At 38.6% G+C, this 26,826-nt stretch overlaps 1 protein-coding gene across 1 annotated transcript in view; it reads left to right on the top strand.

Annotated features, from left to right (window-relative positions):
- The window catches only part of LOC145981763 (ATP-binding cassette sub-family G member 1-like), a 68,649-nt gene extending 44,500 nt beyond the window's left edge, over positions 1 to 24,149 (top strand). Inside the window, exons 8-11 of the mRNA XM_083115177.1 lie at positions 10,782 to 10,950; positions 14,257 to 14,357; positions 16,374 to 16,529; positions 22,833 to 24,149. Of these exons, the coding sequence (XP_082971303.1) occupies positions 10,782 to 10,950; positions 14,257 to 14,357; positions 16,374 to 16,529; positions 22,833 to 23,198 (792 nt within the window). The 3' untranslated portion in view covers positions 23,199 to 24,149. The remainder of the gene's footprint in view (positions 1 to 10,781; positions 10,951 to 14,256; positions 14,358 to 16,373; positions 16,530 to 22,832) is intronic.
- Positions 24,150 to 26,826: the final 2,677 nt, after the last annotated feature.

Below are 26,826 nucleotides of genomic sequence, written 5' to 3'. Positions count from 1 at the left end.
TTGCTTAGGTAACTGCAACCTTTGTAAACATGTTTCAGACACAAAGGACACTTCCGATGCCGAGTCTAGGAGCACACGACAAGGCTGAAAGTAACCCTGTTTGTTTTTAACATTAACAATAGCAGTACATAACAATACTTGTGGTACACCAGAGGTTTTAACTAACTTGTTTTCTGCAACATGAGACGACACTTGTGGGGGAGAGAAACTGGTCGACTGCCCATTCTTGTTAGCCTTGTCAAAATGAATTAAAGTATGGTGATATTTTCCACAGACGCGACACCCGTTTGATGTACATGCTCTTAATTTGTGCTGTTCAAAACAATTAAAGCAAAGCGCCTTCTCTTTCACAAAACTGTGCCTTTGTTGCACGGACATTTGAAGAAACTCTTCACACTTGTGTAGTTTGTGTTGCTTGGTGCGGCATTTCGGGCAGAAGGAAACAGCTGATGTTACAAAGGAAGAGGTTGAAGGCTTATTATGACTCACCGCCTTCCGCCGATTGTTGTTTTCACTTGCCATTGATGACAATGCACGCGCACGCTGATCTAGGAACTGGGTCAACTCGGAAAAACTAGGCACTTCTTGCGACGTGAGAGAGAGTTCCCATTGTTTTCTTGACTCAGGATCGAGCTTTTTTGTTGTATGATAAACAAGAATTGCGTCCCAAGATTCAACAGGTACACCGAGCACCTTTAAAACACGAATGCACTCATTTGTAGTGTCGATAAGACGACGTAAACTTGTGTGCGAGTTCTCATTCACTTGCGGCTGATTCACCAGTCGCTGGACAGTGTTGCTAACTAATTCCCTCTTGTTAGAATAGCGGTTATTGAGCAACTCCCACGCATGTTTATAGTTTTCATCTGTCACTGCTAACGATTGTATAAGCAAGGCAGCCTCGCCCTTGAGAGAAGCCTTCAAATACTGAAGTTTTTGTGCACCACTTAAGTTCGCGTTTTTATCGACACTTGCACTAAACAAATCATGAAAACTTAGCCAGTCCTCCAGCGATCCGCTGAAGGAAGGAATTTCCAATCTTGGTAGTTTCACGTCACCTACATGTTGCTGGGGTGGGCTGTCACGTGAGGATGACGTCACTGATGTAAGACTTCCTGATGCCGTTAATTGTGCTGACCGAAGCTTGTAGACAATTTGATCAAGTCTGTCTTCTTCCACACCTAATTCACCTTCATACCTTTCGAAGTCACTAGCGTCCCTTGCAGCAATATCGATTAATAACTGTTTACAGTCACTTGATAGTTGCGTCGCTTTATCACCACACAAAGACATCGTGGCATTGTCTAAAGTTCCGGAATTGACACGATTCTCGAGACGCGTAATCTCACGTTTTAGCACTGTCTTTGCTGCGAGAATTCGCTCCATTTTTACGCGTTCACGAACCGCGAACCGACCGAAAATTGGCAAACCGGATTGCACTACACGCTGGTAACGAAAGATGCTTGTTTAGGCCAGCACCACGCCTTGATGACGTCAGTTTCTTTGTTCGCGTCTCGCGGGCGAGGAACTAACGAACGGAAAATACGAAAAGTGTGATAAGAAGTTCTGTGTAGAGAATGTCTTTGTCACACAAATGCACACTCACAGTCACAGTTCACAAATATGCATGTAGAAAAACACAAAGTCACTAGAATCACTTTCACAGAATGTCACAAATCCGGCTATGGAGGACCATGTCGGGGAGCGAGCCCCGTTCCGATTTGTATCCAAAAACTTTCGGTGGTTGGATAGGTGAATTTGCAAAGGACACTCACCATATGTAAACTACATGTTTAATGACACACACATATGTTTACATACATTACACATTCCCTGTCACACAGATGACAAGAGAGAAAACCGTAGACACAAAACGACGTCCTGCAGCCATACTTGCTGCGCACTCGAAGACAAGTGTTGCCAACACCTACTTGGCAAATATGAAGAAAAATGTCTTGGCCGCCATGTTGGATCCAAGTACATTGTGGGGGCCAACACCATATATACTCTAGATTTTCCTGTTTGTGAATATAGAGATATTTATTTTCCTGAACAATATACAAAATATGATTACATGGAAAGATGGAAAGATTATTACTTTATATATACAGACGGTTCAAAAAGTAGTCAAAATGTAGGATGTGCTGTTTATGATGTACAGAAGAAGGAATCAATTATGATACATTTACCGGAAGATTTTTCCGTTATTACAGCTGAAGCTTATGCAATTTACCAAGCACTAATTTATACATATAAATTGCAAGAGAAAATATATTAATATTAACGGATTCCAAAAGTGTATTATATTCAATTCAGTCCAATTATGATTTATTATTTAAATGCTCCCCATACATTATAAACTGTGTAAAAACTTTACAAAATTTAAGGAGCAGGGGAAAGATAATTCATTTAACCTGGGTTAAAGCACATTGTCAAAATTTAGGAAATGATATGGCAGATTTGTATGCAAAACAAGCTAGGGTAATTCAACCTGTACTGGAGCTGAAAACCTGGTACACAGACCTTCTACCGAGGGTGAAGAAAAAGTTGAAGGAAAACTGGACGGAATGGTGCAAAGGTGAATTTCAAAATGCAGGCAGCTTTTATCAGAGGATAGCTAATTTCAATAGAATCAGGCCTTGGTTTACAAAAGTACAAGGTTCACGGAATGTGATAGTATTACTAAATCGTATTAGGTCAGGACATACAACTACTAAAAGTCATTTACAAAATATCCGGATTGTACAAAACCCAAACTCTACATGTGCCAACAAGGAAGATATACATCATATCATATTTGAGTGTAATAGGTACACACAAGAAGTCTTATAAACTATGAAATTCCTTTTCCTCAGTGTTTGGAATCTTTGATTTGTGAACCTAACCTTACAGTTGGATATATATTGTTATCTTTCTTTAGAAAATGTGGCTTAACTATTTAGTAGAAAAAAATTGTTGATAATATCTTAATAATAATGTACTAAAAATGTAAGTTTATGTACAGTACATATATAGATATGGGAAAAACTGCTTAGCGGTAATCCCAAGTAAAATGTAAATAAATCTTTATGCACAGAAAGGCTAATTGTGATTGGACCTACAGTTTAAAGTTAAATTTGAACCACTATGTGCCTCCACCGGGTATCGAACGTGGCATAAAGTTATCATCGTTCAGTTTATGTAAAATCCATCCATGGAAATTCAATAAATAACACAATTGAATTAGAAATTTGGGATGAAACATGATTGCTTCGGTATTTTACGTATTGTTTTGAAAATAATATCTGGGGCAGAGAGATCAATATCCAAATTAGAGAAATTCTCGACCTTGAACCCATATATGACTTCATGCAAAGGGAAAAACTCAAAATTCTTGACACATCAACCGGATCTTCTGAATATTAACATTCACAACATCGGCCAATGGAATCCTATAAGAAGGATTTATGAAATGCAAAGACTTAATTAGCATATAAATACTGAATACATACAGTGAAAGCATGCACATAAAATAAAGCAGCGTCACCCTTGGTCAGCAAATCAGAACAGAGGTCTTAAAAGGTGAAATATAAGTGTAAATTACCAATACATTAGATTATGATCAGCCTAGTACTAGACATATATAACTAAACCCTCCTCCATATATGTAATGCCAATTATCAAGTTTAAACGACAGTTGTGTGAAAGGGAAAATCCTCATAAAACAATGAATGCACAAACAGGACATTAACCTATAAACAGCCAATGGGTCATATATGACCCATAGAAAGTATGGGCGAAAACAGACAATGGGTCATATATAACCCATGGTGCGATTACAACATTCACGTTCTTTTAGGACCTTCATACTTGTATGTGAGGTTGTAAACGCTGACAGATGTTCAGATAAAACTTTGAAATGTCATGTGGGAGAAACATCAGGGCATGCAACCATGCAGGAATCAAAACGCCAAAGGCAATAATAGGGGTTGGGTGGGCCGCGGCCCCAAACTTTCAATGAAAAAAATCATAAAAATGGGGTGTTTGCACCCTCTTCCCCCGCTATTTTTGGGAGGGGACGCAAACTTTAGCCTAATTTTCAAAGAATGGTCCTTTCTGAACCGAATGAAAGTCATTTCATGTTCCTGGGTGCACTACATTGTAGACTATGTGAAAAAACTCCCCATTCTTATGACTTTTTTTCATTGAAAGTTGGGGGCCGCGGCCCACTTAACCCCTCTTATTGGCTTTGGCATTTTGCTCTCTGCACCGTTGCATGCACTGATGTTCTAGCTGCAAAACCAAAGTTACCCGAAGTAGATTGCTCAAATAGTCTCGGAGATATACCGTTTTCTGAAATAAGTGTAAAATTTAAAAATCGCGCGCAAAGAAGGCGGCCAGCGAGAGGTTACTTTCGAGAACCCGCTCGACGGTCTAAAGGTTAAAAAAGGCCACAAAACCAAAATAAGAAGACAAATACTTTTGCCGAAACTTTCAAAAATGCAAAACCGGCAGGATTACGGATCGGATCGAAAGTGTGTTGCCAATAATTTACAAAAATGAATACATAGAGTTTCTTTTTTTACTTTTTAGAGCTTCAATCCTCCAAAAAACCTTCCAAACCAAAATACTAATAACATACCTTGAAGGGAGCGAAAGCACGATAGCTTGTAGCAAGTTTGTTTGTAGTTTGTCAAAGCCAGTTGGAGCTTGTCATGTCAACCTTGCTGCAATTTCGATACGAGTTAACTGGTTCGCTTGATTCAAGCCTGATGCGAAACTTACAGCTTGACACAGAGGCGCAACCACGAATTTTTGTCTGGGGGGGGGGGGGGCAAGTACCAGGATAAACGTACCAATAATAACAACAATAATGACATTATTATTATTATTATAACTAGTGGTAGTATGAAAGATTTGAAATATTTCTTCAACACCATCAATTTCACATTAGCTAATAATGGAAAACAAGCAAACAAACTGTATTTTTGAATGGAAGAAAATTAGTGATAATTGCATTCCGTGATTCTTTTTGTACATATAACATGTATAACTTTCATGTACAACATACGTTTTACACACATGCAATATAGAGAGACACAAAATGATAAAATACATATGCAACATGCTAACACTAAGTTGTGTACGTATTCAAAGTTTATTCAATACATATGTACAACACATTATTTAAATACATTACATTTCAGAAAACAACTACATTGCGAGCAAAGGGAGCAATAATATTTTTAGATCCAATCTTTTCAATTGAAAACAATATTGATTTAATAGGGAGCAAATAAATTTAATTTCACTGGATGCCATGGCATTCTCTCCTTTACAACATTTTTTTTTTTTCATTTAGATCGCTCGGCACCCATGGCCGACTCCCCTTAGCTACGGCTCTGAACTTGACGAGACGGTGGAAAGGAGGCATTGCGAGCGAAGCCAGCAAGAACATTTTACGAAATGTATTTTTATTTGCATATAATTTGAAATTAAGGGGGGGGGGTAATTGCTCCTCTCTGCCCTCTGCAGGTGCCCTTGGCCGTCAATGTTTGCCCCCTAGAATGGACTTCCGTCGAAGGTTGGGGTGGGGGGCAATGCCCCCTACCCCTCTGTGGTTGCGCCACTGGCTTGACAAACAATAAGTTTCCAAAAAGTTTGTTCGCTTTACATGAAAGTCTCGTTTCAAACCTAAAGCAAGCTTACTGTCCTATCGGGGACAAAGCCGTGAAATTATTGACTGTAGTAGTGTGAATACTGACAGAGAATTATGCCCGGATTTCCCAATAGGCCTCATAGGCCTGGGTCTAGAGCGGCACTTTTGTAGGGGCGGCACGATTGTTTGTTTTAAATTTATATGGAATACCTAATTCTCTGATTGTATCTTTTTCCTCCGGACACACGAATGGAATGACTTAATGTAGTTGTATTGTAAATATAAGTTAACGAAGAATATTTCTTAAGAGAGAGGCTAGCATAGGCCCGGAACTAGTTTACTAATTTGTTGTTTTAATTACCGACGTTGTTGTTTCGAATGTACAGTATTGTGCTGAGCCGGGTCGGCGATTGCGGCAAGAACATGGAGCCCGCCGCTTGCTTTCGAAAGACAACACCGGCTTGGCTGCGTTTCAGGAACGCCGTTCCTTGTTACTGCTGGCATTGGCCGCATATCAAAAGCCCGTGATTCGCGTTGAATTGTTGAGAATGCTACCTTCATTTGGTGCAAAGGTACATAAACCATAATCTTAAAACTCAGCTAGCTTATCTACAGGGTAGGGTTCTTTGTAGACAACGAAACCAGACAGGATGCCTTCCAATGGAGACGTTTAAACGAATATATTATTTAAACACAGGATACATGGAGTAAGAATATTTACATGATAAGCTACATTCTTCTATAATTTTCTCGTTTACAGTCAATTTTCATCTCAATATTCTTTTTATTATTTATTTTCTCTATTTGGATATTCTTCTATTTGTACTTCCTTCGTAATGGGCAGATCTGGATCGGGACTTCCTTCTCAATGGACGGTCTGGATCTGGACTTCTTTCTCAATATGGAGGATCTGGACTTCCCTCTTAATGGACGTTCTGGATCTGGACTTCCTTCTTGTCTTCTTTGTGAACTTCCCTCTGGATTTCAATTTATTTAGGTTTTGACTATTTAACGAATTCCTTTATCCTTTTCCAACTTTTTCCTTTAAGCTTTGGGAATAATACTAATATCCTCCCTTTGGGCTGCAATTGGAACGCGCCACCACTAACTAGGTACAACAGAGTGTATACTTGGTGCAAACGATTGACACGCGCATCCAAGTAGGTGCTACGGTTAAACCGCGCAACCAAAAAGTGCTGTGGGGCGTCGATCAGAACGCGCTCGCCACTGATGTAAACAAAATTTCCCCTATAGGAATGGTAAATCAATCATACAGATGCAATATCTGTTCAAAGACACAAACTTGTATCAGTGCTTTGACTTCCTTAATTTTCATATTAACTTACATGTGATCACTGATTTGATTTATAAAATATATATATTAATTTACTTCTTTCATATTTATTCTTTGTCTTCTTATAATATATTCTATTGTTTTTCATCTTTCCAATTTGCTTTGTTCTTATTTATAAAACTATTCACATATATTATGCCAATTCTTAACCTTGCACGCCTGGTGCTGCCATCTCTATTCGTCTTTGGCAAACTATTCACATTACTTGTTCCTATTGGGTACGTAACAAGAAGTAAACTGTCGTCGGAAGCATTATTGAAGGGGTTTCGCATTGTACTAATCTACTGTTAGTTGCGCGAGAATATTATTCAAGAAGTAGGTGGTGTGTCTCGTCTCGCGTGTGTCAGTGTCCGACGTGCGTTTGTTGGGGTAAGTTTAAAACGTCATTACGCTCATTATGAGTGATCAAAGAGTAACACTCAGTGGGTCACAATACAAGAAGAGAAAAGCTGAGAAAGATGAAAAGCAGGAAGCATTTGTGAAGAAGATTCCGAAAATCAGTTCTTTTTTATACAGAAATGTAGTCAGGAAAAAATTGAGGAAAGTGCCATTGATGAGCCCAGTGTGTGTTCTGTCAATTCTACAGATGTTCCTCATGCATCCAATGAATCTCAGGCATCGGCATCAGTCATCAGTGGCGGATCACCTAATGATTCTTCAGTTGCAATGACGAACTCTGGTAAACTTGAAACTAGTGGCAGTGTTAGCGTGTTACTGAAAAATGTAATTTATATAATTCACGTCATTTCGCTTTCTTTCATTTTTTGTATGTAGCTATCATTTAATTAATACTAAAGATAGTAATACAGAAAATAATGATTTTTTCATTCTTGATAAACGGTATGAGGGGGCGGCAGAGCTTGTTTGGCCTAGGGGCGGCAAAGAGGTAAATCCGGCCCTTACCTGAGACACAAAATGTATAGAGACCAAGTGTGCTTTGCAACATTATTCGTCATGTATGTATGCATCAATGTAACACACTAAAGAGTGTCTCAACGTTAAAAGTCAGTATGGAATTAAATGGAGTACTTCCCTCTCTCTCTAATAGCCTACATGAGTTTTGCCAATAGCTCTGTCCTTCTCTACCACCACTGCGTTGCCAGATGTTACAAAATTTACAAAATGTAAAAGTCATAAATTTCAAACAGTGAAACCATTATCCTGTAGAGTTTTTTATGTTCTATTTAATGACGGCATTATACAGAGTGTCCGAAAAGTCACACAACCCGGTGTTTACGACCGTATAACGGAATAGCGAAACGGAATGAGATGAAACGCTTTCTGCCAAGAGAATGCCCTGTATATTGGGAAAATTTAGAGAGACAAACATATGTAAGAACATGCATATTTTAATAACAAATAAGCAAAGTGTTGCCAAAGGCGGAAAAAAAATATTTGCAAATCGTGTATATTGATGCACGGAACTCACTGAGGTAAATTATTGCAACATTTCACAATACCAACGAACAATTTGGATGGCCATCTAATGAATTTGACAGAAAAAGAACTTTGACGAAGTTTCAAAAACATTGCACAAGGGAATAAATGGGCTGTTCCAAAAATCGATGTTTTCACAATATTACGAGGGACACTGACAACACTGTTGGTGTCACGTGTCACTAACAGACGTGTTTCACCTCAGGCTATCACACTAAGGCACTTTTAACGACAAAGGAGAAAGTTGGTTGTTCTCGAACATATGCAATAAATTACATACACCTTGCAACCCTGAAATGTGGTTTCAATTGGATGGGTATGTCAACAGCCAAAATTCCAGGCATTGGGAGACAGAAAACCCACATCAGTTGCATGAACTACCCTTGCGCTCTCCGAAAATCGGGGTATGGTGTGGAATATCGCGACGTCGTATTGTGGGACCTTTATTTTTAGAGACAACAGTGGATACCGCTGTGTACGGGGATCTCGTAATGCAATTCGTTGCTCTCCTGGAAGAAGACGAACGTGATGTTTGGCTACAACAAGATGGAGCAACTTGCCATACATCTAATGAATCTCTTCGTATGCTGAGAGAATTTTTTGGTGATTGTCTAATATCCAAGGATTTATGGCCCAGTCGCTCGCCCGATTTAACATCTGGAGATTTTTTTCTGTTGGGTTAATTAAAGGGGAAAGTATACCAAACGGGACCCAGAACATCGGAGGAGCTGAAACGAAACATTACACAGGGAATTAATAATATCGGTGTTGCAACCCTCAGGAAGGTTATCTGAGAACATGATCAAGCGAACCAACTTATGTATCCAAGAAAATGGTGGACACTTCGAACATTTGCTTTAATTTGTAGTGATACCCACATTTCAGGGTTGCAAGGTGTATGTAATTTATTGCATATGTTCGAGAATAACCAACTTTCACCTTTGTCGTTAAAAGTGCCTTAGTGTGATAGCCTGAGGTGAAACACGTCTGTTAGTGACACGTGACACCAACAGTGTTGCCAGTATCCCTCGTAATATTGTGAAAACATCGATTTTTGGAACAGCCCATTTATTCCCTTGTGCAATGTTTTTGAAACTTCGTCAAAGTTCTTTTTCTGTCAAATTCATTAGATGGCCATCCAAATTGTTCGTTGGTATTGTGAAATGTTGCAATAATTTACCTCAGTGAGTTCCGTGCATCAATATACACGATTTGCAAATTTTTTTTTCCGCCTTTGGCAACACTTTGCTTATTTGTTATTAAAATATGCATGTTCTTACATATGTTTGTCTCTCTAAATTTTCCCAATATACAGGGCATTCTCTTGGCAGAAAGCGTTTCTTCTCATTCCGTTTCGCTATTCCGTTATACGGTCGTAAACACCGGGTTGCGTGACTTTTCGGACACTCTGTATAATCTGTCATAAATTCATGTAATCTGAATTTTTCATAATTATGCAATTTTGCAAAGCGCTTATTATTTTTCTAGTAAATACTTCAAAAGCCATAAATATCAAACCGCTTGAACAACTTCGCCAGCTTTTTTTCTATGGGATCTATGGTGTTTGTAGATATGATATTCTTCGCCAGAGTGAATTAATTTGCTTACGAGGAGAGTTATATTTATATATATTGGATATTTTGTATAAATCATCAGACCGTAACACGAAAAAGTTGGTTAGCAAGAAAATTTTTGATTTGTCGCGATACACGTGCAGACCAAGCAAGAAAAGTGTTGACAATTGTTTGTTATTTTTAGAATGCATTGTTACTACACAGCACCGTTATTTATTCCGCAGTCGTAGTTGTTTATGCGGGCTGTCTCGCGTATCAAATTCATTGCGCGCCACCGAGGTTACAATTCAGTTGCAGGCAGGTGCCCCGGTTCGTAGGAAGTGCAGTGTGCTTTATTTTCCGGAAAAAAATATGTCTTAATGTTTGGTTTTGTATTTATTTAATTCTGTTTATGTATATCATACAACATTCAAAGAAAGAAGTAACAATAGTTGTGTGTATTACACATATGTATAATGCAAATGTAAAATAGTAAATAGCTACGTCGAAATATAAACATTTACATGCAAATCTTGAGGTAACTAGTTTTTGTTTTTTTCAAAATGCATCAAATACATAGATTTTGAAGATTTCCTATACGAGATTAAGGAAGTAAATTTGTCACAATCATTAGCGATTAACAGCGACTCGATGCCTCTCCGTTTGTTGATCTGGCAACGCCGCGCTCCATTTAACCCATACTGACTTTTAAGGTTAAGACGCTCTATAGTTATTTACACACCAAACTTCTTTTTATGTACAAAACACCAATGTCATTGCTTTGTCTCTTGCTTTCCAGACTCCAACAGCGATTCAACTGGGATACTCCACCTTCTGTGGATTAAGTGTAGGAGTAATTTTCTTCAGAATTGGGAACGATGCAGCACACATTATGACTATAATTAAGTTCATAGTTGCAGCCGTCGTCATTCTTGCGTTCAACCACCTTACAATTCTCTCTATGCAGTGTAAGTATATTCCTAAATCTTCTGTGTTGGTTTCACACAATATTTATTGTTATTACCCTGTATTTGCTTGTGTTCAATTCCTAAGGAACGGATTTTAAGGTGTAGAACCTTTTCAAAAATATAGCCGTTTTCATTCCGGTCGTTTGAGATATTTTAGGACATGAAATCAAGTAAAATGAACTCACTTTGTTGCACCTTTTCGCAGCTTTTGCTGAGATTTATCACCTTTTTATTCTATTTTTTGACGCTCCATCACCCTTTCCCTTCCTTTTCTTTCATGTTTTGTTGGTTCGTTGATTGATTTGGTGTTTTAAGTCCACTTTATGCACAGTAAGGCTAATCGTGACTGGATATACAGTTTAAAGTGACATCCGGGTATGGAACCAGGGAGCCCTTGATTGCAAGGCGAGTCATGTTTTGTTAAAAAATTGGACAGAAAAAGAAATGATTTTTATGAGCAGATACATAAAATCGTATAGTCTTATTTTATAGAGCAGAATGAGAGATATAAAATAATATAATATAATCATTGCAGCCCCAATAGTTCCCAAGATAATGTAGCAAAACCCGCGAGGGAAAACACAAATTTCAACAAAACCTATTCGGCAGAACCACAGTTCTCTCTGCGGTCCGCGCGCATAATCACAGTTCTCTCTGCGGTCCGCGCGCGTTATATACAGAAGGCGCAGAAAAAGAGAGCACCTTCTGGAAAACATTTTCAGAACCTTTTTTTCCCTTTCCCGACCGTAATTATTCACCTTAAAATCCCATCCCCATTAATTACCGTATTTCACCGTGTAATGGTTGCAGATTATATGCCATGATGTCTTTTAAATGTGTGGGTATTACTGCTACTTAAAAAAATTGTTACTAGACTGTCTTTGGTGCAAGATTAAGATACACGGAATACTCAAGAATGTACGTTAAAATTTAATAAGGTTCAAATCTACCCATATTGTCTCTTCCCGACAGTTAGCTGAACTTCTTTCCGGCCTAAAAAAGTGAATACAGTAATTGTTATTTATTTGTGATTTAGATTTTATAGTTCTACATATAAGTGAAAAAACACCTTTACCATTCGCTGAAGAGGCCAACGATAATAATGTTTTTCATTGGGAGTGTGTGACTTTTAAGATGACGTCATCAACTTCTGTTATACACCATCCTTGTGAACTTACTTTGGTTCTTTCTTGAGCGAATGATACAATTTTCGCTATTTCAGTGAATATATTTGCATAGGAAAAAGATTTAAACTATTTTCGTTACCACACGCACTGGGAGAACTGTATGCCCACAACCATTCAGGGTCTGGCAGTTGCACGTAAGCGGCACTGAAGGAGTATTGCATTTTTGGGGCTAATTTCCAGCGGTATCAATCCTTTGACAAAGTGGAGCCTGGGCCAACGCAATATAATTCTCCCTGGCAGCCTACATAGAAAAAAAAACAATTCTTGACGTGACCACCAGACGAAGTGGAGTAATTCTCCTTGGCAACTTCATGTACAGTGTCTCTCAAAAGGTTTAGGACAACGACATTTTAAACTAGGCAACCCAAATTACGTAAGGCGCTGGTGGGTTGCGTGTAGAGTTAGGCTCAATTTCAGGGTTGCCATATGCACAATTATATTATGAAATACGCGAAAGGAATTAAACCAAGTATTACTGTATAATACTTCCCCTTCTCCTCTGCTTATATGTCATATCGCCTTCCCTCCTGTTCTCGCCTCTTGTCTCCATCCCATTCTTATCCACTCCTCTTATCTCCTCTTCTGTCTTACATTTCCGACTCCACTGCACTCTTCTCCTCTTCTTTTCGTTTTTCTCATGTTCTCTTTTACTCTACCCTCAACTCCTCTCTTCTCGTCTGCTCCTCTTCTCTCATCTCTTTCCCTCCTCTAAAACCTCTTTGCTCCATTTTCCTCATCTCTCCTCCCATCTTTTCCCTTTCTCATTACTTCTCCTATCCACATGTGTCCTATCTTTTCTTCCCTCTTTTCCTCGTCCCCTTTCGCTCTCTCTTTTCTCCTCTCATTTGTTGTCCCCTTTCGTTTCCTCTCTCCTCTTTTCCTTTATGTAGACTCATCAGCGATGAAATACTAGAAAATCGATTTTCTTTCTTTCAGAAAGTATTTCTTATTTGCGACAAATGTAATACTGATATTTTTAGAGTTTTATACAATAATACTTGGTTTTAGTCTTTTCGCGTATTTCATAAATATCTATTGTGAAATTGAGCCTACCTCTACACGCAACCCACCAGCACCTTATGTAATTTGGGTTGCCTAGTTTAAAATGTCATTGTCCTAAAACTTTTGAGAGACACTGTACAAGAGGTCCTTGTGACCGGCAGACGACGTGGAGCCTTGGCCACCGAGAGTAACCCTCCAAGGCAACCATTATATTCTCACTCTCTATATATACACCATCGCCAAACACATCATTAGATGGTAGATTACACACTACCCTGAAGACGGAGGCAGAATCAGCCGCCGAAACGTTGGTAATTTAAGAACAACACAGTGGTTAAAAAACCAACACTAAGAATGAATGAATCACCACTGATCAGCTACAAGGAAGTATTTTCATCTTCATTAGATATTGTTCTTTTAACCTTTAAGCAGCCAATGGGTCATATATGACCCATAAAAAGTATAGGCGAAAACAGCCAATGGGTCATATATGACCCATGGTGCCGATTACAACATTCACGTGCTTTTAAGATCTTCATACTTGTATGTGAGGTTGTAAACGCTGACAGATGTTGAGATAAGACTTTGAAATGCCATGTGGAAGGAAACCCACCCCCTCCCCCTTTCTGTAATATGCAAATTAGCTATTTTTAGCCAAAATGCAGGATTGTACATATTGCGTCATATTTCAGCCTGTATGAAAACTAGGGACTTGAAACAAGTTTAACTTTGTTGCAAAAGATCTACTCTTTGAAAACAATGCAAAAGTGTGCGTCCTTTTTCCAAAATAACGGTAGAAGACGGGTGAACGCCAGATTTTATTTTTTTCTCATTGAAATTTGGGGACTTGGCCCCTCCCAACCCCGTTTTTCTCACTTGGGCTTTCTGAATTGTACACGGTCGCGTGCTCCGACGTTTTTGCTTTCAAACAAAAGTTATCCGAAGTAGATTGCTCGAATAGTCTCAGAGTTATAACGTTTTTCTGAAATAAGTGTAAAAATTTAAAAATCGCGCGCAAAGGGGGCGGCCAGAGATTGGTTACTTTCGAAAACCGGCTCGGCTGCTTAAAGGTTAAGGCTCTGGGCGAAACTTTATTATTATTTGTCTTGTCTTACAGATCCATTTGAGATGAAACTACTGAAGAGAGAGTACTTCAACCGCTGGTACGGCCTAAAAGCATATTATATGGCGTTTACTGTTATGAAGATTCCAGTGCATGTAAGTAAACAGCTCTTCTGTTTGAAGCTAAAAATTAATTTAAATCAATCTTAAGATTATCCACGCTATAATTTTCCATCTTCGCACTTAAACCCCATACCAGCTAACTGTAGACCAGGCAAACGAGAACAAGTCTCTGCGCAAGTAGTGACGCGAGACGGCTCCACGAATGAACAGTGAGAGAAACGGGAGTTTCCCGATTTCCTCCTCAGTGTTGCAAACTTTTGAAAAGTATAATACCCAACACATGGCAAATGGACCATATTTTTGTCTCCAGATCCGTACGTTTGGTTTAAGATTTTTTCAGGGAAAATTTTGACAAGCCGTGAATTCCTGGACCGTATGGCTGGCAACACTGCGCTTTCACCACTCGATATTCCTCCTCCACCACTGCCGATATGCGCGGCCATGCTCTAGAGTTAGCTGGGACAGGGTATAGCTAAATGGAATATCGATATTTCAGCTACTGGTACTCTCTCTACTAGTTTTGTTCCATTCATTTTATCCAAATTGTGGCATATTACTCAAATATAGCAATGGGAAATGTAAAAAGCACGAACGATAGAGGCAAGACTTAGGTGGGCAGGCCATGTGGCACGAACGGAAGAGGAAAGAAGAGTTTACAGGATTCTTGTTGGGAAACCTGATGGTAAGAGACCTGTAGGAAGGCCAAGACGAAGATGGAGGGATAACGTAGAGATGGACTTAATGTAAATCGGTAAGGATGGAAAAGATTGGATTGGTCTTGCCCGGATAGGGACAGATGGAAGGCTTGTCTTGCTGCAGCCATAAACCTTCGAGTTTAAGAAGGCTAGAGAGTTGGTTAGTTAGATAGAGCCACCTTGATGGTTAGGATTCAGCTTATCTGAGGATGAAGTGGGCTTTAAACAATTTTGACAGCCACCCCACATAGAATTCCGCATTACGACGTGTGGCAAAGGGAACAACGTGTGAGAAAGCCACTTCAGAAAATGGTAGATTAATTTGCAAATAATTGTGTAATTATGAGTTTAACATGTATCTCTTAAACTTATTTTTTCAATGAAACATTATCAAACTTGAAAAACTCAATATGCTGACCAAGGCGGTATTTTATTTAATTATAAAACATAAACTAAACGTAACGTTTCAACCTTCTAGCAAGGTCTTCTTCAGACTCTGCACCAAGTACAAATGTAACAAGGTACAAAAACAGGACGATATATATACACAAACATTACTCCCCTCCAGACTATTAGAAAGTTGTTCTGGAACTTTCTAGCAGGTGGCTTTCCCTTGTCAACTGTACTTTCACCTAAGAGGCTAAACATATTTTCTTCCATCTAGAATGTGGTTGGACTCTTTATCTCACGCTCTTTTTCCTTCATTCTTCTCCCTTCTTCTCTCCTTTCTCTCTTGTCCTTTGCACTCTTTCTAACACCTTCTTCCATTCTTTGTTTATCTTCAGTCCCCCATTCCCATATGTTTAGCCTTTTAGGTGAAAGTATAGTCGACAATAGAAAGCCACCTGCTAGAATGTTCCAGAACAACTTTCTAATAGTCTGGAGGGGAGTAATGTTTGTGTATATATATCGTCCTGTTTTTGTACCTTGTTACATTTGTACTTGGTGCAGAGTCTGAAGAAGACCTTGCTACAAGATTGAAACGTTACGTTTAGTTTATGTTTTATAATGAAATAAAATACTGCCTTGGTCAGCATATTGAGTTTTTCATATCATGGAAACAAGGCTTAATGGTGTTATAATTATCAAACCATATATAGGTTACTGTATGTGTTTGCTTATTCACTAACAATGAATATAGATTAATTTATAAGTTAATTTTCTTCCTTTACTCTCTGGATAATTGTACATAATTAGTTTTTTACTTATATGTAAAGATAATAAACAGTAGCAACAATTTAATTTTAAGACAAATATAAAATTAATGAACTAGCTTATCGAGTTAACATGAATAGGTTTCTTAGGAGGAACCTTAGTCACTAATTATAACTTAGCAAATGAATTTATTTTTCAGATAGTGATGTCAATTATCTTCGGGGTCGTTACGTACACCATGACAGGGCAGCCAATGGAAGTTCAGCGTTGCTTGCAGTACACCTTCATTTGTCTTCTGCTAGGCCTCATCTCGGAGAGCATTGGCTGGTTGATAGGCTCCATTTTTAATAGCCTAGTAAGTGTTTAACCTTTACTCGGCCAGTGGGTCATATGTGACCCATAGAAAATATAGGCGTAGTCGGCCGATGGGTCACTGGTGACCCATCCTGCTGATTATAAAGTTCATGTGCTTTTAGCACCTTATTACTTGTATGTGAGGTTGTAAACGCTGACAGATGTTCAGATAAAACTTTTAAATGTCATGTGGAAGAAAATTCACCCCACCCAGGACCCCCTCCCCCGACTCCAAAGTTACGTATTGAAGCTGGCGCGAATTTTAGATTTGTACACTTATTTGACAAAAAAAAATATAACTCGTAGACTATTAGACCAATCTAGTTCGAGTAACTTTTGTTTTGCAGCTAGAACAAGAGGGCATGGAAATGTGCCGGAATAAAAACGAAACAGCCAATAAGAGGGGTTGGGTGGGCCGCGGCCTCCAACTTTCTATGAAAAAAACATAAAAATGGGGAGTTTGCCCCCTCTTCCGCCGCTATTTTTGAAAGGGGAGGCAAACTTTAGCCTTATTTTCAAAGAATGGTCCTTTATTAACCGAATGAAAGTCATTTCATGTTCCTGGGTGCATTACATTATAGAATATGTGAAAAAAACTCCCCATTTTTATGTTATTTTTCATAGAAAGTTGGGGGGCCGCGGCCCACCCAACCATTCTTTTTGACTTTGTCGTTTTGATTCCTACACGGTTGCATGCCCTGATGTTCTAGCTGAAAAACAAAAGTTACCCGAAGTAGATTGCTCAAATAGTGTCCGAGACATAACCTTTTTTTTCTGAAATAAGTGTAAAATTAAAAAATCGCGCCGAAAGGCGGCGGCCAGAGAAAGGGTACTTTCGAAAACCCGCTCGGCGGTGTAAAGGTTAATGGTTACTAAGTCTGCAAACGCTACATTGGCGGATTTAACGGGAGGGGCACGTGCCCCTACCAAAAGGAATCATTAAGTATTATAAAAAGTATAGATATCATCATATAGCAATGAACAATAAATGTTCGAGCATATTTTTTCCAGATAGTAAACAAATAAAAAAAAAGTAATACAAATACTGCATAAATCGAGACTACATTTACTATATATTTAAATAAGTCTACACCGGAAATCAAACCCAAGACTTGTTGGTTATAAGTCGGGAGCGGAAGTTGATGAAATGTCATATTTTTTCTGACATCTCTGAGACGATGCCCATTTAAAAATACACAATATTACACTTCGTCTAGAACCCAAAAAAGGTAATTTTAAAGTGCAATTTTTTTGCATTTTTCAGGTTTTAGGTAATTTTCCCCGATTTTCGGCATTTTGCCGTCATTTTTCGCAATATTCGGTGTATTGTTTCGTCATATTTTGTCACTTCTTTCATTTTGGTAATATTCTTGAATCTTTTCACCAAGGTGAACATAGGCCTATATATATAATTGTTTTAAAATGATTCTGTTGTTTCAATTGGAAATCCTCATTGCATATTTTAATTTTTTTAAAAGCAAGATTGAATTTCGTTTAATTTGCTTTTCATTTCAATTTTTAACCTGAAACTAACAAATTTAATGGTCATTTTTTGCATTTTTCACGTCATTTTCCCATTTTTTTATGACATTCTATAGGTCATATACCTATATTTTTTAGGTCATCAACTTCCGCTTCCTAGCTATAAGGCAATACCGTCAACTGATAGGTTAAATTTTTGTGACAGTTTCGCTTTGTGATTGGCCAAAGAGAATCGAAGTAAAATAAAGTAAACCAATCAAATTTTGTCTGAGAATATTAATTTTCAAGCTTCTCCCTTTCTGTAACTATCGTTCGATACCCGGTGGAAGCACATCGTGGTTCCGATCCTACTTTAAACTGTAGGTCCAGTCCCAATTGAGGCCGTGCTACATGGTCTGTCCATCTAGGTCTTCTTGATTTAATCACTCTAATAATATCTGAACATGAATACATATTATGGAGTTCTAAATTATGTAATCTTCTCCACTCACCTGTCTCCTCATCCCTTTTAGGTCCAAACATTTTTCTAAGGATTCCATTTTCAAATAGTCTTAATTTATGTTCCTCTTTTAATGTAAGGGGCCAAGTTTCACATCCATATAATAATAATGGCTAAATTACTGTTTTGTATATTTGAACTTTTAGTATCTTAGATATTATACGAGAGAATATAAGCTTAAGGCATTCCGGAAATTTATAGTTATTGGGAAACATCCCAGTCTAGTATACTCGCATTGACATGGTTAGAATGGGCTATTTTGATCCACTTTTATTGATTGGTTGATTTGGTGTTTTAAAAAGTCCACTTTATGCACAGTAAGGCTAATCGGGACTGGCCCTACAGATTAAAATAGGGTCCGAACCACTTGTACCTTCACCGAAATCAACTTTTGTGAACATGAGGATGTTAGAATAATAACATTTCTGTATCATCAATTACAATGAATGTGTGTTTCTCTTTCCAATAATAAAACAATTTATTACTTCAATGGCTGACAATACTATGTACTTGTGTGTGATAACTATAAAAAGTCATAAAATACACCACAAGCAAACAGTACACTGGACGTTCAAAGCGTTGAATGGAAACATCTTGAATCCACCCCATCATGCGAATGTGAAGGATACGATTTTGAAACCTGATCAGAAACGATCTTATGAAAAATTCATAAAAAAAAATTGTCTAAATAATTTTTACTATTTTCGTATCATCAATTACAATGAATATGTGTCCTTACAATAATAAAACAATTTAATACTGTATAAATTTCAATAACGCTAAATTTCAGAAATCAAATTAGGCTGTATATAAATTGTTATTTAAGGTAAATTTATAAATAAAAAATGTATATTAAGGGTTCAGTTGGTCTAAAGTCTTCTAACAAACATCTCATTACCTTACAAGATATAAAATACTATTGTTTAGTTCGAGAATTATTAGGACTTTCAACTTGCCGTTATTCACATAAAGTATTATACAGGGTGGCTCAATAAGTCGCTTAACACCCCCAGTACAAGGCCACTGCAGCGCGCAACATAGAAATGGTGATGAGCAATCGTTATCAGGGCAAGGGGGAACCACATTGACGCCACCCACACGGTCGGCGGCCATCTTGATGTCCGCCATCTTGAATTCAACTTCAGAATTTTAAATGGGAAGGGGGTCGTGCGACATATCAAAATGGGCTAGAATTTCACGAGAAATGCAATGGTGAAGGTTTTTTCGACGTATCATTAACCAGTAAAAAGTTATGACTGAATTCTTGTACCAATTTGCTCATTTTCGAGGTGTTAGAAAAATGCCTTAAAATTTGTTTAGCGCTTCGGTAATGCATCGAGATCAAAGTGACGTCTATGGAGAGACGTTCGCATGCCATTGCACATTATTTTAATCGGATACATCCATGAAGAGCTGTGCATTATGAATGGTTGTCGCGAACAAATTACAGTGTGACGCTTCCATTGAATTAAAAGTCCTTCACAGTGACAAGGCTAATGTTTATGTTCATAAGGAAGTTTATAAACAGAATATGTGACCCTTGTCATCTGATAACTAACTTTGGACAAAAACTGGTTCATAACATTCCCACAAGTGTTCTGGTGTTCTTCCCTATTGAAAAAACTCTGTAAAAAGTACCTTCTTCCATAAGCAAGGATGAAAAAACTGTTTATTTCACAAATCCAAGTAGCCCTAAGCATTTAAGGTTCCTTTGATGGAAAATTGACTAACCAATCGTGTTCCACATAGCACGCCACACCATTAACTTACCAACACTAACCATTCAGCTTTGATCTGTCGAAAATGGGTTATCAGATAAAAATCATCGAATATTCTGTTTATAAACTTCCTTATGAACATAAACATTAGCCTTGTCACTGTGAAGGACTTTTAATTCAATGGAAGCGTCACACTGTAAATTGTTCGCGACAACCATTCATAATGCACAGCTCTTCATGGATGTATCCGATTAAAATAATGTGCAATGGCATGCAAACGTCTCTCCATAGACGTCACTTTGATCTCGATGCATTACCGAAGCGCTAAACAAATTTTAAGGCATTTTTCTAACACCTCGAAAATGAGCAAATTGGTACAAGAATTCAGTCATAACTTTTTACTGGTTAAAGATACGTCGAAAAAACCTTCACCATTGCATTTCTCGTGAAATTCTAGCCCATTTTGATATGTCGCACGACCCCCTTCCCATTTAAAATTCTGAAGTTGAATTCAAGATGGCGGACATCAAGATGGCCGCCGACCGTGTGGGTGGCGTCAATGTGGTTCCCCCTTGGCCAGATAACGATTGGTCATCGCCAATTTCAAATTCCATGCCGCAGTGGCGTTGTACTGAGGGTGCTAAGTGACTTATTGAGCCACCCTGTAAATAGTGTGCTTTTATACAAAACTACTCCTTTTTATTTTTCAAAAATAGATTTATTAATATATTATTGAAGTTTACGCTATTTGAACATTTCAGAAAGAAACGGAAGTTGATGGTGCTACCGTTCCCGCGATATATCAAATCAAAAATATCCAATATGGCGGACTCTTTTCAAGATGGCGGCCGTCAGATCGCAGACGGCGATTGGCTACTTGACTGAACATATCTTAAGTGGTACAACAATTAATTCTACCAAGTCTCTTGCTTGTATTAAAATGTCAATGATTCCGGACTTAACCGCTGGACTGTGATGAAGAGACACTTTTTTGGTACTATCCTCCATTTGGAGACACATTTTATGGTGTAGGCTGCATTAAAATACATGAAGACTTATATCGTTTTAAAGCTTATAAAATAGCCTACAACCTTTATTCGAAACATTTTCTTGTAATTTAATGTGTTCAAAACTTAAAAGGCAAAAAGTTTAAAAAGTACTAGAAAAATTTCACTTTTTGAAGATTATTTTTTAAATTACGGTAAAACCACCAACATTATCGAAAAATTAAACAAATGTTTTTGTAGCCCATCTAATGAGGATTGAGACTAAAAAAAGATTACCTGCCTACGAGGATTGATTATGGAGATACAGGTCAATAACTGAGTCTGCGAAATTGATGTTATTGGGGGGGGGGGCGCTGCGGGAATCACCGCGAGGAGGGGCGGGGACTTTAGCCTGACAGTTAAGTCCCGATATGCGCAGATCGCTGCGGAGCACTTCCTATTACGTCATCCTCCCCACCACTCTTCTACGTACTGGTCTGGCCTTGAGACTACGAGTGGTGCCAACTCAGCAAAATTAAGCTAAAACAAATATGACAAACTATTTTTACTGTGTAGATTGACGATGCCGGCTCATATCAGTTTATCAATGATTCATTTGATGTAATTCGGTCTTTGAAAATGCGTGCGGTGCGCGGATCGTAAACTGTAGTATTACGCACGCGCGTTAATGTTTATAACGAAGGGAAACTTCTGGGCGAATGACTTCATTTTCTGAATGCTACATCGAGCAGTGGCCTGGTTTTTTATAAAGCCGAGTGGGGTGGGGGTTCTTTGTTTATCGCACAACAATCACTACGAGAAGGCAATCTGATAACACGCTTGCTTGTTCTTTTTTAAAGCACTGAAATGTTCTTGCTTTTTACTCTTGGCTGCATATTTTTGAAATGCAAAAATCAAATCATGCCGGGTCCAACGAAATCCACAATCTGCTCTGGAAAGCCCTTTAGAGGACAGGCTAGATAAATTGTTAACAATGTTGCAACATATTTGCGAAATCAGAAGGAGTTTTATAAACTTAAGTATAATGTTGTCGAGTCCACAAGCGCCGCCACGGGAGTATCTAAATGGATGGTTTCTCAAGTTTTAAAATAATTGGATTGGATTGATTTGTGGTTTTAAGTCCACTTTATGCAGAGTAAGGCTAATCGGGACTGGAACTACAGTTATATTGGGATCGGAACCACTATGTGCCTCCAGTGGAAATCGAACCCGGGACCCCTTGATTACAAGGCGACGACGCTACCACTGCCCCATCGGGGAGTCCGAGTTTTAAAAGAAGGAAAAGAGTCGTTGGCGAAAGGTGAGCAGAAGTTCTGTACTCCGACAGGTAGAAAACAGCCCAGGAAAGAGCGAATACAAATTTCGTTGAAAATCCTCAGACCATTCCGCTCCCTCCAGGTTGCAACACTGCGAACCAACATTGCTGCGGAGAATGGAGTGGGGAAATGTGGTGCGAGATGAAAGGCTCACAAAAGAGAAATGAGAAAGGCATGAAATTGTAAGCACCAAAAAGTCCTGGCACCAAAATGTCCTACACCCATATAATATTACGCGCTTTGTATTTTCGTTGTAAATGATATTCTCAATTTCGTTTACAGAATGGAGTTGTCATCGGATCCACAACCTTGGGTGTTCTACTGCTGATTGCGATGCATGGACTGGATTTCGCTCGTTACGTCAGCACCGAAATGTGGATCATTGAACAGTGTAGCTACCTTCGATTAGGCATAATGTCTATAGTTCTCAGCCTCTATGGAGAAGGAAGAAAGCCTTTGGACTGTAGTCTGGTTGTCTGCTTGCACGAACACACAGAGGTCTTAATGCGGGACATGGCACTTGAGACCACATCGTACCTTCTCCAAGTCGCTGGGCTGTTTGCAAATCTTCTTCTCTTTCGAGGACTTTGCTACTTTTCTCTGCGATGGAGACTGCATGGCTACAGGTCTTCCACTCTATGTAATTGAGTGACTAATTGTATCTATCTGCAAATAACGGGTGTCCCACTAGCTTTCTAACCCGAAAAAAAGTGATAATTCCCGAACAAACATACATAGGAAAATGAAATTCACAATACACGTACCTTGTGTCATGCTGAACACGAGGCAGGGTTGAACATAAACGCACGCGTCAAAACAAAGACGGTAGGTGGCGCCAGAGGAAGTTGTGCGTGTGGGTTAGTGTGATGCGCGAGGCCCTGCATCGCGAGGATGGATCGGTACACCGTACCAGAACACGTGTTCATTGTAAAGAAATATTGGATATCGGGATTGTATCAGACCGTTCAACGTGAATTTGGGTGCCGTAAAGGACCATTGAAGGTGGGAGTTTGGTGTGCAATTTCCCGACAGCGTATCATTGGACCCATCTTCTTTGAAGATACAGGAAACACTCAAGTTTACTTGCACATCTTCAGTGCATTTGTGAATCAGCCGGATGAAGAATAACTGCGTCGCGGTTATTTCCAACAAGACGGAGCGACATACCATACTTCCAACGTGTCTATGGCAGAAATTGAGTCCTTTTTTGATGACAGAATCATCACCAAAGGATTGTGGCCGCCAAAATCCCCAGATTTGACACCTTCGGATTTCTTTTTATGAGATATCCTTAAAGGTTGTGTCTACAGAAACAAACCACGATCACTGCAAGAGTTGCGAAACAACATCGAGATCACAACGAGATCACACCGGAGACTGTACATCGGACTTTTCACAATATGGAACGCCGTGTATAAACATGTCTGGACGTCCAGGAAAGACACTTGCAGCACCTACTGTGACTATCATGTATTCAGCATTAAACAAGGTACGTGTATTGTGAATTTCATTTTCCTATGTATGTTTGTTCGGAAATTATAACGTTTTTTTCGGGTTCGAAAGCTAGTGGGACACCCTGTATATTGAATACAACAAATAAAGTCGATTTTATTTCAAATTGGACATTCCTTACTTCAGTTTGAATGATTTGGTATATTTTACATATACCCTGTCCAAGCTAACTGTGGAGCCAGGCTGCTCATAACGTCAGAGAAGCGAAGGCAATCGAGTGGTCAGAGCGAAGCAGTACACCTCATCGCTCAGGAGAGGATCCCCAACGGAAGTGCAGTGACGTAGCGACAGACGACTCCACTATTTGGGTTAGGGGAGTGCTGTGCTAACCACCTCGCCACGGAGGTAGGCGAAATTCCTTGCTTTAGCATAGTGTCAATAAAAGTTCACTAAATGGCACACTTTACTGCGTCAAAGCCAAGGGTGTTACATAAAGGGATTATATGACTATAGGAATAAATTGATCCGTGGAAGAATCAAAATATTAGAGGAAAAGGTCTAAATATGGGCCCCCCTTTTTATGTTGTCATTTTCGGAGGAAAAATTTAATATATCAAACACCTACCTTTAAAATGCATATCTATGAAATATATACTTAAATGTAAAGCATGCTGAAATATAGAAGGTCTCCATTTTTTTTTAAAAAAAAAAAACAATTTCCAAAAAATGGTAAAATTATGTATTTCAAAATTGTGGTCTAAATATGGGCTACTAGTGGCAATATCACAAAAAACAACTAAGATTAAAAAAACAGTCATTTATCGCTAAAAGATTATAAAATTCATATTTGTGAATAATCTGTTGTTTTGAAAATCACGCGGAATGGGAAAAATCGAAATTAAAGAAAGACATCCAAATATTTGTTGATAATGTGATCTCAACATCAGACCTCATGTCATAGGCCATATTTAAACCATCACGCTATTTTTCTTCTTCAATAAATTTTCGCTCTCTGTGGTACATATTTCACAAACAAATCATGGCATTAAAAAAGCCCACATTTGTTTTGTGTACCGGTAATATCATAACCTATACAAAGCAGATGAGAATTGAGAAAACGCTGAGTTAAAACATACCTGCAAAAAGTTTTCGGAGGTCGCAATTCTATAACAGCGTCCAAGGCCGAAACTAACCACCACTTTCTGTTGCGAATTGGCGCCGCAACCTTTATCCTTGACAAGAAACCAGTTGTAATAGCCTCTGCCAGGCTGCAGCACCCGCGAGCGCTGATAACTCCAAAACCCATATTTAAACCTTCGTCCATATTTAGACCTTCTCCTCTATTCTTGAGCAAAGAAAAAAATGTTCAAATTAACCACACAGCTTACACATGTGCTGTGATAAATCTACTTTTCTTCTACTACTAAGATTACAGCAAGAGAGGAGAAGGGCAATACGTTTGTAGCATGTTAAGGGGTCGATTCACAATCTTGCCATCGAACGTGACGTGTTCGAGTCCTAACGTGGGTGTGGATATTCTTTGAGTTTCCCTTATTCAACCAATCAAGGGCCCGTGAATTAGAACTTTGAAAATCATAATACAGTAAAACCTCGTTAAACCGGACTTCGCTTTATCCGGACAGGCAAGAGGAACGAAAAAAAAAGCAGAATGCAAGGTTTTAAATGTGGCCAGAAGTCAACAATCACATTCGTCATATTGCTCCGTAACATCCAAGAATACGTACATCCAACGTCCAAGGGAGAACTTCCCAAAGTAATGGCAGTCAACCACTGAAGAAATTCTGCTTCCCTCGGCATATTCTCGTAAAACTCTGGTCACTATAATACGCGGCCGTACAAACCTATGCTCTTTAAATACACCATAATAAACGTGTTTTGTTGCTATACACGGAGTTTTAATGCACTTTCTACTATTCTTTTAGGATATTTTAGTTAATCCGGACTTTCGTTAAACCGGTCAACTTATCTCCCCATTAGCCCGGATTAACGAGGTTTTACTGTATATCCTCTGACACAATTTGATAATGAAATCAACATGAGTTACATGGGCAGATCGTGTAGCATGTATGTAAAATAATAAAATATGTAGTGTGTTAGTATGAAGTATACTGGTGGTAGTATATTTGTGAAAAGAAAAAGCGAGGCTATGCAAAATCTTAGACTTGTGTTGTTCCTCTGATGAACTTTCGAATTTCTTAAGGAGGGAGAGAGAGAGAGAGAGAGAGAGAGAGAGAGAGAGAGAGAGAGAGAGAGAGATGGTGGGGGCGAGAATGTACTATGCATTTGTATTTTGCTTATTTTCTGTCTCATTTAGACCAATTGCTACTATGAAGATAAATGATGCTTAAATTGGATGAAGGGACACTAAGAAAGAGACATCTGTTCTCACGCCTGCATCAAGACAAGAAATCCATAAATAGATTCATCAAAATATATTTTCCCAATTTTCTGTCTGATTTCGTAGGATATTCATGCGTCCTTGCCAATGACTAATAACTCATTTCCGATTGAAAGAAAATGCTTAAAATGTGCTTTTACTGAGTAAGGTAGTTCTCACAGACCAAAGTCTGTTTCATTCAAAGTTTGAGGACGATTAGATAGATATCAACACAATATTCCTTCCACTGTTAGAGATAAGCGTGTTTTTTGATATTCAATTGTTTGCTTTATTGTCTGGCATCACTGAACTTGAGTGTTGCGTCATCTTATAACCTACCCTAAGCGATAAGATTCAATAGCACAATATTGAAACTAGAGATAACTTTTTGAAGAGGGGGATCTTTAGTACAAGTGACTCGCTGTA

This window comes from Lepisma saccharinum, chromosome 30 (assembly GCF_977018435.1).
Source record: "Lepisma saccharinum chromosome 30, izLepSacc3.1, whole genome shotgun sequence".
Lineage (NCBI taxonomy): Eukaryota > Metazoa > Arthropoda > Insecta > Zygentoma > Lepismatidae > Lepisma > Lepisma saccharinum.
This window is presented reverse-complemented; position numbering and strand designations above follow the sequence as displayed.